The sequence below is a fragment of the Pongo abelii genome, chromosome 3 (assembly GCF_028885655.2).
Source record: "Pongo abelii isolate AG06213 chromosome 3, NHGRI_mPonAbe1-v2.0_pri, whole genome shotgun sequence".
Taxonomy (NCBI): Eukaryota; Metazoa; Chordata; class Mammalia; order Primates; family Hominidae; genus Pongo; species Pongo abelii.
The window spans coordinates 195,596,372-195,609,655 of record NC_071988.2 but is presented as its reverse complement, the minus strand read 5'-3'; the positions used below and the strand labels follow the sequence as shown (position 1 = coordinate 195,609,655).

General features: G+C 41.3%; 1 protein-coding gene across 1 annotated transcript; it reads left to right on the top strand.

Annotated features, from left to right (window-relative positions):
• The first annotated feature begins 10,029 nt into the window (after positions 1-10,029).
• Positions 10,030-12,848, top strand: HMGB2 (high mobility group box 2). Its single transcript, XM_003776546.5, has 5 exons — positions 10,030-10,268; positions 10,883-11,052; positions 11,342-11,487; positions 11,561-11,735; positions 12,305-12,848. The coding sequence occupies exons 2-5, from the start codon at positions 10,903-10,905 to the stop codon at positions 12,464-12,466; spliced, it is 633 nt and encodes a 210-aa protein (XP_003776594.1). The 5' UTR covers positions 10,030-10,268; positions 10,883-10,902; the 3' UTR covers positions 12,467-12,848.
• Positions 12,849-13,284: the final 436 nt, after the last annotated feature.

The window sequence follows — 13,284 nt, the reverse complement described above, 5'->3', positions numbered from 1 at the left end:
AGTTTATTTTTCTGACATATAAGAAGACTGAGAGAAGATGGTTACTGGTAATGGTTCTGTAGTTCAATAATGTCCGGATTGATGTCTACAATTTTCTTGCCTTTCTCTTATGCTACTGAGAATACCTTTCTCATAAAGGCAATAATTTATCATTACCTTTTTTATAATCAAGGTATTTTTTAAAGTAAGAAGAAAGGAGAAAATGGGTTTTGGGTAATTAACAGAGTTCTGAACAACAACCTAGATTTAAGAATTTTAGACAAAGGAATAGAACAAGACCATGCTACTTTATAGTTTTCAAACATAAAGGTTTTCAGAAGTTAACAGTAATGAGTTATTGATATGAATTATAAGTTTAAAAACACCTATTAACCTAGAAAATATTTAATGAATATTTAATAATCGTTACATTGAAAAATTCATCCAATAAATATTTGAGCCTATGCATATGCATAGCACTGTACTAGGCCTTATGAGAGATGTAAAAACATGATATGCACTTCCTGCCTTCAAGAAACTCCTAAACAAGAATTTTTGGTATTACATTTTATATTTTATAACACTCTTTCATAAGTGTTCTTTCTTTTGAAATTTATAACTCCATGCATTAGGCAGATAAAATTTTTACCTGATGAAGAAGTTGAGACAGACCCTGCTCTTGTCTCTCTGGCCATTACCACTTCAACACTGATTTCTTGACCTGAGGGCTTTCTCCAAAGCTGTGGAAGGCAGCTCTGTCCCTATGTGATCAGGGTAATTTGGAAATGCCTGGGAATTAACAAACTCCCACTCTAGCAGCCTTCACCAAGTGACTGGAAAGATTTGTTACGTAGATACCCCAGCTTCCTTGGCCTTCAGATGGGATAACTTTGAGGCCTGTGTTTTCCCAGAGTTTTCTCATGGGATTATGCTCCAGTCATTACAAGTGGTATCTGGCTTGATACCGCACCCTTTATTGACTGTTTTCCCTTCTTTGTCTCGCTTCCCCATCTCCTACTGGTGTTTCCTGCATCTCTTAGATAAACTATTTGCAACAAAATCCTTGTCTCAGGTTTCTACTGAGCATTTCCACTAGATTATTTCCCCTAATACCTGCCCCGAAAGTGCCTGCCTTAATGAGGGGGGCACACGATTCAAATCAAGCCAGTTGGAATCCTTCACAGGGAATTTTGTCCAGTCTGAAATACCGAGAAAGGAACTCTCTTCATCTTTGTTTCATTTTGGTTTTGCATCATTCTATTTTGAGTAGTGTCCGGCACAACGTAGAAACTTAATCTTTCTGGAATATTTAATGAATCCAATTCCTACAATTTCTTTCCTGCCAACTTGCATTCATCATCAGCCATTAATTTTAAAATGTATGAAATAATGTTACTATAGGATATCATAGTGTCACTGCATACTGTAGTAGTTAAGTGCATGGACTCAGGAGCTAGACTGCTCGAGATATAAACTCTGCCACTTGCCAGTTGTTTGACTGTGCTGGTTATATTTCTGTTGTCTGTCAGTTCCATTCTCATTCTTTTACTCTCTCTATATTGCAGAGTACTGGAATTCTAAAAATCATTTCCCAGATTCACTTGCCAATTTGTTTCCGGTTCAGTTCTGTTAATGGGAGATTCAAGGCCCAGAAGGTGGAAGGCATTTTTTCTTTTCTTCTGGCTCCGGCCTCTGCAATGCTGTGCTCTACTACCCTGACTCCAGGAGTGGCCCGAATAGGGTGAAGGATGCATAATCCTCAATTATGCGTAAGTGCATTTTTTCAGTCTAATTAGAATTCCAGGCTTTTAAATTAGATGTATATTTTGAAAAGTATATCTGAAAATTTCATAGTTTGTGAATATATTTTTAAATACAGTCAAAATACTAAGCACAGTAACAACACGATTTAGAGGACAAAGTTGTAAATATGCCACCTTTATATTTATATGAGTATTTACACAAGAATTTGCAGTTTTAAGTTGTTATCAATCACTGAGTTGATATAAGGTCAATATAGTATTAATATATCACCTACACAGAAGCAGATAAAGTTATTTTCAGCCGGGCATAATGGCTCACACTTGTAATCCTAGCACTTTGGGAGGCTGAGGCAGGTGAATCACTTGAGGTCAGCCTGGCCAACATGGTGAAACCCCACTTTACTAAAAATACAAAAATCAGTCGGGCATTGTGGCGCATGCCTGTAATCCCAGCTGCTTGGGAGGCTGAGGAAGGAGAATCACTTGAACCTGGGAGGCGGAGGCTGCAGCGAGCCGAGATTGAGCCACTGCACTCCAGCCTGGGCAACAGAAAGAGACTCTGTCTCAAAAAAAAAAAAAAAAAAAAAAAAAAAAAAAAGAACTGCAGAGACTCTTATGGTGTCAATTTAAATCTACTTATTCTTCCTACCTTTTTTTGCCATTGTTGTCATAGATTCTACTTGTCCAGTTTATAAAAATCCACAAGACATTATTATTGCTGTTTTAAGAAAGTAATAATCTTTTAAAATTTACATAATTACCCTTGACTATGCTTTTTTCCTCCTTCTAAGGATTTGAGATTATTTTCCTTAAGTAGGATTCCTGGCAGGGAATTCTCTCAACTTCTGTTTGTCAAGAAACATCTTTATTTTGCTGTAATTCTTGAAAGCTTTTTCCCTAGATATGGAACTTGAGGTTAGCAATTTTTTTTTTTCCTTCAGCGATCTAAAGATGTCATTCAATGGGATTCTGGTTTCCCTAGTTCTGTTGAAGAATCAGCATTTAGACTTACTGTTGCTGTTTTGAATTTATTTTTCCTTTTTCCTCTGGTTCCTTTTAAGATTTTCTGTTGTTAGTTTTCAATACTTTTTATTATGATGTGGTCCAGATGATATCTTCTACTAGAGATGGTTTGACCTTTGCAATATTCTACCTACTGCTAACAGGGAGAAAGTTAAAGGATTGATTATCTTAATCCAATTAGAGATTGAGCTGTGTCCAGGCTAGGCTGCAAAGTTTTAGTAAGACCCTTCCATCTGTGGCTTATTTCTTTTGCTCATACATTAAGACATTATCACACAGTCTTTTGATTTAGGGATTGACAGTCTCTGTCTCCTTAGCCCTGAAAGACTATGAAAAATTCATTTCTGCTCTTTGGAGGGTTTGAACTTGTGTCTCTACATTCCTGCCTAAACAGTTTCAAAAAATGTCAAATGTCTTCAGGAAAAGACAATGAGTTTGTGGCAGACCCTTCCCTCCAGCTAGACTATTGTCCACTAAACACTGTGAAACCCTGGGACATTTAGCTTTGTCTTTTAGAAGCTTCTGGCACAACTCTCTAGTCTCCCATACCACCTCGGCATTCAGCTAATCTGTGGAAAATAGGCCATTACGGATATTTCAGAGTCCTTTAGTTTCCAACTGATTATGCTAACCCCCACCAATACAACTGACAAATGCTTGCTGGAGTCTCTTTCATTTAGTCAAAGTCCTTCTAGAAGCCTAGGCCAAGTTAGACTGACTTCAGTTCCATGCCTAAAATCTACAGAATGTTTTCAAAACTCATCAGCATACCTAGGAAGGGCTCTTTCCGGTCTGGAATTTTAATTTGAGTTATTTTTTGATTGCTTCAACAGATCTCCAATGTATTTTAAAACATGATTTTTGCAGCTTGTCATTTTTTTTCCAATTGTAGTAGAGGCTTTTAGAACTAAGTAACTTTCTTGTGGACATTTTGCTGCTGCTTCTTCTAATTATTATTTTTGAGACAGAGTCTCACTCTGTAGCCCAGGCTGGAGTGCAGTGGCTCAGTCATAGCTCACTGCAGCCCGTCTCCTGTGCTCAAGCAATCCTCCTGCCCTCAGCTTCAGTAGTACAGACTGCAGGCACGCATCACCAAACCTGGCTAATTTTTTTTTTTTTTTTTTTCAGTAGAAAGGAAGTCTCACTATGTTGCCCAGGCCGGTCTGGAACTCTTCAGCTTGAGCAATCTTCTTGTCTTGGCCTCCCAAAATGCTGAGATTACAGGTGTGAACTATTGCACCTGGCCAGTTTACCATGACTCACAAAAATAGTTGTTTAAATAGGAAAACAAAATATCTTTGACTATTTAATTGTTTTGCATTGAAAATTTAGCAGCAGAATGAGAGGTTTTCATTTCTTCCTAACCTGCGCTTCACTTCTTCAAAGATAGAGTGTTAAATTATTTCAGTAAATTGAATTTTTGGGGTGAGTATACAGTTTGGCTTCAGAATTGGTGATCTACCCACTAGTGGATGTGCCTGTTTGATAATACTTCAGTCTACTGATCCTTTCCCTCTCATAGCCTTTAAAACAACTTGAAAATATTAAGCTCCAATGTAAGATTTATCTTTGAGAAATTGTGTGCAGAGTAATGGTTTTCGGTTTTTTATATTGTGCAACTCAAGAAAGCAATTATTTTATATGCAACTAACTTTATATAAAGTATATTTAATGTTGGCTATGAGTTAGTCAATAAATAATAATTATCAAGACCTTTTTATTGCTTTGCAGAAGAAGGGCTTAACAAAAAAAGTGTATATTCTCTTTCCGTCAGTATTTTCCAGTCTGGTTTGATGACCACAGATTATGAAAAGTCCAATTTTTAGGAAAACTAAATAAATGCTAGGAATTTCAATAACTGGCATTAACACAGATGATTTCTGTCAGATTACACTGCTTTAGATAAATTCCAGTTTATCAAGAGAATAGCTATTTAGAGGTGTTAGAGGACTACTTTGGAAGCAGCTTCACTAACTCATAATTAGTTTATTGCCTAATGTTTATATTTTACAATTCATGAGATGCTGAACTCAGACAAAGTTTGGCAAGTAAAGTAATATACTGATATCATCTGGCGGGGAAAAAAGCTGGTAAGGTCATTTTAATGAAAGAATAGGATGACTGAGCAATATTGTGTAATCTAAAGTTTAGTCTACATAGTTTATTATATTTGGGTTATCAATTCTATCCTAATGCTGTTTTGATTTTAAAATTTATTTTTATCATTTGGGACACAGTCTTGCTCTGTCACCTAGGCTGGAGTGCAGTGGTGTGATCACGGTTCACTACAGTCTCAACTTCCTGGACTCCAGCGATCCTCCCACCTCTGCCTCCTGAGTAGCCGGGACCACCAGCACATGCCACCATGCCTGGCTAATTTTTGTATTTTTGGTAGAGATGTGGTTTCGCCATGTTGCCCAGGTTGGTCTCAAACTCCTGAGCTCAGAGTCTTGCTCTGTCACCCAGGCTGGAGTGCCATGCTACGATCTTGGCTCACTGCAACCTTCGCCTCCCTGGCTCAAGCAATTCTCCTGCTTCAGCCTCCCAAGTAGCTGGGATTACAGGCGCATGCCACAGTGCCTGTCTAATTTCTGTATTTTTAGTAGAGATGGGGTTTCTCCATGTTGGCCAGGCTGGTCTTGAACTCTAACCTCAGGTGGTCCATTTGCCTCAGCTTCCCAAAGTGCTGGTATTATAGGCATGAGCTACTGCGCCTGGCTTAATTGTCACTCTTACAGCCAAGGGATTTCATATGACCCAAGTTATTTATTCTTTAAAATGTAATTATAATTTCCTGACTGCCCAATTGCATAAGTTAAAATGTAATATATATTTTCCCACACTATGATCACATATTCACAAAATTATAGAATCACATGATTTAAGAGCTGAATTCTACCTTGGAGATTATACCATAAACTTCAATTTATAGTCTATCAGTCTGAGGCCTAGAAAAGACCAGGCACGGTGGCTCATGCCTATAATCCCAGCACTTTGGGACGCCTAGGCAGGTGGATCACCTGAGGTCAGGGGTTCGAGACTAACCTGACCAACCTGTCTCTACTAAAAATACAAAATTCGCCGGACATGGTGGCGCACGCCTGTAATCCCAGCTACTTTCGAGCCTGAGGCAGGAGAATAGCTTGAACCTGGGAGGCAGAGGTTGCAGTGAGCCAAGATCGTGCCATTGCACTCCAGCCTGGGCAACAAGAGTGAAACTCCATTTCAAAAGGCCTAGAAATGCTAAGTGAACCATTCAAAACCACAAGCCCTGGCTGGGTTCTAATTTATGCATTTATTAAAAAATGAAAAACACAAGTATTTTCCTCTATATCATCTTGATACATGTTTTATCTTGAAACATGTTTTAGAAATATGTATCATTTTAATTGAAACAAATTTGTGGACTTTTTAGAATATATACAATTGATATGTTCTTGAAAAAATGGCTTTAAAGCTGTTTTAGAAATACAATCTTATTTCGCATTTAGGACAACAGGATTAAAACAATGCGAAAGATGTTTAGTATTAACTCTTTAAGGGACATTTTAGTTTTCTGATAAAGTCATAATAGTGTGGCAAATAATTCATAGTATAGTGAACTGGCCTTATGTTTTGAGTGTGTGTATTTAATCCATCTTTTGAGAATTAAATTTAGGACTAGATTTTTTGTGCTACCAGATTCTGTATATATTTTTCACACAAAAAATGGGGTTGTTCTGTAACCAAAAACTGTATAATACGATCTCAGCTAAGCCTTATTTCTTTTATTACTTTACTGTGCCTCTTAATGGTACTTTTAAGGCAGGAAGTGTGTTATAAGAGTGAAGTCTTGGCAGTGATGGTAAAAGTAGGTTAAATATAGAAATGTTTTCCTTTTCTCTGCTGTTATGGAGAAGAGAATGGTAACTGATATTAGCAGGGGTGGTTCTTTCCCTGCTTCCTTGGAGGCTGTAAGGAAAGGATCAGTTCCATGCCTCTCTCCTTGGCTTGTTCATAGCCATCTTCTTCCTATGTCTTTTTCACATCGTCTTACTTCTATGACTGTCTCTGTCCAAATTTCACCTTTTGGTAAGGACATCAGTCATACTGGATTAGGGGCTCACCCTATTGCAGTGTGAGCTCATCTTAACTAATTATTTCTGCAATGACTATATTCCCAAGTAAGATAATCTTCCGAGATACAGGGTGTTAGTCAGGACTTCAACATAGAAAGTTGGTGGGAGGAACACAATTCAACATATAATCCTTAGGTGAGCCAAGCATCTACTCTTAGCTTACCCTGTGGTCCTTTGCCTCTCCTAGGCATCAACTACTGGGAAGTGATCAAAACACTTTTCTGGGTCAGGCATGGTGGCTCACGCCTATAATCCCAGCACTTTGGGAGGCTGAGGCAGGAGGATCACCTGAGGTCAGGAGTTTGAGACCAGCCTGGCCAACATGGTGAAACCCCATCTCTACTAAAAATACAAAAATTAGCTGGGCATGGTGGCACGTGCCTGTGATCCCAGCTACTCAGGAGGCTGAGGTAGGAGAATCACTTGAACCCTGGAGGCGGAGGTTGCAGTGAGCCGAGGTTGAGCCACTACACTCCAAAAAAAAAAAAACCTTTATGAAAAATAGTACCCCAAATCCAATCAATTGCTAGTTTAAGTGATGGAACAGAAAGAAAAGAGATCTAAGAATCATTCTTAGAAAACAGAAGTGCTAGAATAGAATGTAAAATTCAGTTAGTGGCTCTGATTTTGGATGTGAATAAATTCACTATTTGCATTACAGTGACATTAAAAAAAGCAGGTTGTGAAACCATCTTATTAAATTATACAAATAATGCAAAATTCCTCAAGTGAAGTAAAACTTTAGTGAACATTAAAAAGTTGATTAACTTGTAGTGAGAGATTATTCATGTAAATAAGTGACTCACATCTATTACCATTGCCCCTCTGACTAGTTTCGGACTCATAGAAAAGAATGAACACAGTGAATTGATTTCTAACCTTACCTCATTTATACCATGCTATCGACACTGCTATCTAATGTGGAAACCTAATTATTTCATTTTCCCCGGTTTTCCACTGGGGAGATAAAGACTAAATTCCTCTATAAGCTGCAGGTTGAGTATCATCATCATTAAGTTCCTGTAATACAGAACTACTACTAGTTGATCCCCAAACAAGCCAGGCTCTCTCAAAGGCCTGTTTTTTGTTTCCCTCTGCTTGACGTTCTCCAATCCACCTCTACTCAAATGCTACTTTCATAGAAGGTTTTCCTACTTCCCTACACAGTCTTTAGGTGACTGTCTTATGCTCTCATTAATGAACAATTTTAACTAATGTTGTACTGTTTCCTATTTTTGTCCCTCTAAATTTTTGAGGTCACAGGCTATGACTCAATGCTTGGCATATTCAATACACAGTTCTTGAATAAAGGCCCAGTTTTTATATAAACACAGCTTACTTTATGCCATAATTAAAAAAAAATCTAAACATAAACTTAAAAATATGTTTTAAAAGTGTAATGCATTAGTGATCTCACTGCTAATTGCTATTTGAATAAAGTACTACGAATTACTTGGTTAATTTGGATTTTTGGTGCTTTTATAACACCCTTGTAACTAATTTTGTAGGTATTGCAACTTAAGGCAGAAAAGAGAATGTTATAAACTAAGGTTTATGATTAACAAAATTCCCTTAAATACAAGGAAATACATTTTTTTCTGTTTCAAAAACTGCCACTTTTATTTTTTTTGTGGTAAAACATACATAACATAAAAGTTACCATTTTACCCATTCCTAAGTGTAAAATTCACCGGCATTAAGTACATTCACAATGTTGGACAACCATTATCCATTTCCTAGGAAAATACATTTTTTTAAGATCTCATTTTTATTAGTAAACCTAGATAAACAACTGCTGGTTTTCAAGTACTATTATGACAACCATATACAAACCAAAGAGCATAGTCTAACAAGTGCCAACGAACTTACTGAAATATTAAGACAAAATATTTAAACTTCTTGAAACAGTCACGCAACCTATATTCCAATAATGGGGGGAATCCCTCAAAACTAAATACCACAGAAATAGCACACCGGGGTGTCAATTAAAGTCCTCTACCTTGGGAAAAGCAGCTTGTGACGCTGGTAAGCAGTAAGGTAAGGTAGCTTTGGCGCGCTCTCCCTATACTAACACGGAGGTTCTTAACCCGGGCTTGGAGGAGCCTGTAAAATGTGGCTGTATGCCGTTTGGAGAATATACGCAATTGGGGGTGGGATAGGGAGCATGCATTGCTTTCATGCGATTCTCAATTTTTAAAAACTATCACACTAGTAGGGCGAGACAGTGAATGCCCAGGCGAAGGCCAGGCCAGCCAAAGACAGTGCAGCTGCCGGGCTCCGAGCTCCCAGCGCAGCGCTGCAGGGTGCGGCGTGGGGGCCGAGACGCTCGGGGCTTAGAATTCCGGACCCGGCAGGAGGGGGCGGGGCCAGGGGAGAAGGCGACGCCTCTGCCCCTTCGGGACCCGGAGGGTGCCCTTGTTTACCTCCCAGTATTTGTCACCCGAGACAAAGAGGGAAGGAAGGAGGAGCCTTCTGAGGGAAACTCCCTCGGCGGGAAGCACCTTACTTTCAGAACGTTTTGTAACACCCTACGGGACGCGGGAACGGCTCCCTCCCGGCCCCCCGCGCCCTTTCCGAGGTTCCCTGCCTTGACTTCCCCGAGTTCTGCGCCAACCTCAGCGACAGCGGGAGGAGCTAGGTAATCGGTTTTGCAGGGCAAACTCCAGGCTCTCCTCATTTATTATTCTCTGGGCGGCGCACGGGAGACCCTGCAGGGCAACAGAGCAGAGCAACTACAGCTCCCAGGAGCCAACGCTGCAGGGCTGAGCCGAGGCGGGGAACAGACAGGACCTAAATGGTGGTCGGAGGAAGGGCAAGGCCGACCTATGCTGTTACCTTAGCGCCAGCAAACCGAGCCGCCGCCGTCGCCAAGTCAGGAAACCAACCCCCAGTCTCCCGACTAAGTATTTTTAAATCTGGCGGGGCTTTCCTTCCCGAGCCAACCACTCCCACCGTTTACAGTCCCAGCCAGTCAGCTTGAGGCCCGCCATTTTTCAAACCCTCTTCCCGCCGCCAATCAGGATCGAGCAGTACATTCCTCTCCTGACCGGTTCTAACGGGTCTGGGAGTTAACGACCTGGGCGACCCACCGAACCTGCTAGGCTGGGGCGTGGAGGGTGGGTCTGTTAAGACACTGACCAACCGTTAGCCTCCGTGGCAAGGGGGCGGGGACTATCTGGGTTTGAATAATCGTCAGAACCAATCAGATTAGTGGGGATGTGGCCCGTGGCCTAGCTCGTCAAGTTGCCGTGGCGCGGAGAACTCTGCAAAACAAGAGGCTGAGGATTGCGTTAGAGATAAACCAGTTCACGCCGGAGCTCCGTGAGGGAAGCGTCTCGGTTGGGTCCGGCCGCTCTGCGGGACTCTGAGGAAAAGCTCGCACCAGGCAAGAATACCCTCCAATACCCTCGGGTTCCTGGACCTGCCTTTCCCCATTCCCTCAGAGCCTCTACTCGGTCTCGGCGCAGTGGCTCTCGGGGTCTGAGCCGGCGAGCGGCATTTGGGGTGCGGGCCGGCGAGGGCTGGGTCTGTGGAGGGGAGGGCCGGCGGGCAGTAGGAGGAGGCGGAAACTGCCCCTGACCGGGCCCGGTTCTGGGAGTTTTCAATGTCGGTCACGAGGTGATTAGCGATTGAGTGAGGCTCGCGACGTGGGAGCCGGGGGATATTTCTGTCAGGAAAGGCGTTTTGAGGGCGCTTGCGGAGTCACCGGACTCGGTGAAGGGCGGGCGGCGGCGTCTCGGGCCCCGGGAGCCACTTGCTGGGCGAGCGTGAGGAGTCGTCCGCCGCGGCCGCTCGGGCCGGGAGGAGGAGGAGGAGGAGGAGGGCGTGCGCCGGGGCGCGGGCGGCCGCCCTCGGGAGGACGCCCTCGGGAGGAGGGGGGCGCGGGCAGGGCGGGAGCGGATTTGGGCGGGAAGCGGAGCCCCGCCAGCGCCCGCCCTGGCAGCTGCGGGCTCCGCGCCGACCCGTCGGCTTCCCCTCTCCCCCCCTCGGCCCCGTCAGGTGGACGCCGATCTGTCACCATGGGTAAAGGAGACCCCAACAAGCCGCGGGGCAAAATGTCCTCGTACGCCTTCTTCGTGCAGACCTGCCGGGAAGAGCACAAGAAGAAACACCCGGACTCTTCTGTCAATTTCGCGGAATTCTCCAAGAAGTGTTCGGAGAGATGGAAGGTGAGGCAGGAGAGGGATGGAGCTCAGGGGGTGCAGGTGTGGTTTTCGGCTAGGACGGCCTTAGGCAAGTAGTAGGCAACTCAAGAGATTCAACTTTGCCACCCCAATGACTCACCTGAATATCTTAAGAGTTCCAGGCAGACGATTTTAGGCTTTTACTTATATAAGACTTCGAAAGCAAAATGCTGTTAAGTAAGGAAAATGTGGTCCTTAAAGATGATCTTGTCGTCTTTGGATGTTTATACGTAACAATTTTGCTGTATTTTTGGCGATTATTTTATGTCCACAGACCATGTCTGCAAAGGAGAAGTCGAAGTTTGAAGATATGGCAAAAAGTGACAAAGCTCGCTATGATAGGGAGATGAAAAATTACGTTCCTCCCAAAGGTGATAAGAAAGGGAAGAAAAAGGATCCCAATGCTCCTAAAAGGCCACCGTAAGTTTAAAATAACCCAAATTGCTCCTTGGATTTTTCCTTCAGTTTATTAAACTCTGTTGCTTCCTTTCAGATCTGCCTTCTTCCTGTTTTGCTCCGAACATCGCCCAAAGATCAAAAGTGAACACCCGGGCCTATCCATTGGGGATACTGCAAAGAAATTGGGTGAAATGTGGTCTGAGCAGTCAGCCAAAGATAAACAACCATATGAACAGAAAGCAGCTAAGCTAAAGGAGAAATATGAAAAGGTACATTGTCATCTTTTTTAAAGCTGTGGATAAGACTAGGTATAGGTAATAACTGTAGAAAACTTGGGAAATTTAGTTAATCTTGTGTTAATGGTTGTCAGCTATGTTTTGAAAAGGCCTAATGAAAATTGGTACACTTCAACACAAGGTAATTGAAACCTGCCTTTTGACTGAAACCAGTGTTTGTAGCACTAGTATATTCCTGCAGACAGACTTGTAGTTACTGTATAGTCTGTTAGTTTTTTTTTTTTTTAAAGCAGTCAAAGAAATTGTTTTATGTAGATATATATAAAATGTGAAGGTACAGCAGGGACTATGGCACTGTGTGTGAGGTAAAAGGGTATTGGCAGTGAAAGTAATGATAACTACTGTATCGCAACCCTTGTCATTTTACGTCATTAACTTGTTAAAGCCTAGTGGGATAAGTGCTCTAAAAACTTAGACTGGCTACCTTTTTAGACAGTTATTAGGGTTATTGGTCAATCATCTTAGATTGTTTACAATTAAGTGTTTTTCACAGTTGAGTAATGACACCGGATGCTTACTTTATTTTTTTGACAATATTTCAGGATATTGCTGCATATCGTGCAAAGGGCAAAAGTGAAGCAGGAAAGAAGGGCCCTGGCAGGCCAACAGGCTCAAAGAAGAAGAACGAACCAGAAGATGAGGAGGAGGAGGAGGAGGAAGAAGAAGATGAAGATGAGGAGGAAGAGGATGAAGATGAAGAATAAGTGGCTATCCTTTAATGATGCGTGTGGAATGATGCGTGTGTGCTCAGGCAATTGTTTTGCTAAGAATGTGAATTCAAGTGCAGCTCAATACTAGCTTCAGTATAAAAACTGTACAGATTTTTGTATAGCTGATAAGATTCTCTGTAGAGAAAATACTTTAAAAAAAATGCAGGTTGTAGCTTTTTGATGGGCTACTACATACAGTTAGATTTTACAGCTTCTGATGTTGAATGTTCCTAAATATTTAATGGTTTTTTTAATTTCTTGTGTATGGTAGCACAGCAAACTTGTAGGAATTAGTATCAATAGTAAATTTTGGGTTTTTTAGGATGTTGCATTTTGTTTTTTTAAAAAAAATTTTGTAATAAAATTGTGTATATTATTTCTATTGTCTTTGTCTTAATATGCTAAGTTAATTTTCACTTTAAAAAAGCCATTTGAAGACCAGAGCTATGTTGATTTTTTTTGGTATTTCTGCCTAATAGTTCTTAGACACAGTTGGCCTAGTGAAATGTTTGGGGATTAAAAGAAAACCAAACATGCTCATATTTGCAAAATGTTCTTTAAAAGTTACATGTTGAATTCAGTGAACTTTATAAGAATTTATGCAGTTTTACAGAATGTTAAGTTTTATACTTGACGTTTGTTTATTAGCTAAATAGTTCCTCAGGTGTGTGTGTATGTATATATATATATACATACACACATATATATGTATATACGTATATATATGTATATGGAGTCTCACTGTTGCCCAGGCTGGAGTGCGGTGGCACAATCCCAGCTCACTGCAACCTCCACCTCCCAGGTTCAAGCGA

Bases quoted from the DNA above. Each gene is read 5' to 3' on its own strand.
- HMGB2 (XM_003776546.5), top strand. From the start codon at position 10,903: ATGGGTAAAGGAGACCCCAACAAGCCGCGGGGCAAAATGTCCTCGTAC. The intron at 11,053-11,341 runs GTGAGGCAGGAG...TTATGTCCACAG, and splicing joins AGTGTTCGGAGAGATGGAAG to ACCATGTCTGCAAAGGAGAA. The intron at 11,736-12,304 runs GTACATTGTCAT...ACAATATTTCAG, and splicing joins TAAAGGAGAAATATGAAAAG to GATATTGCTGCATATCGTGC.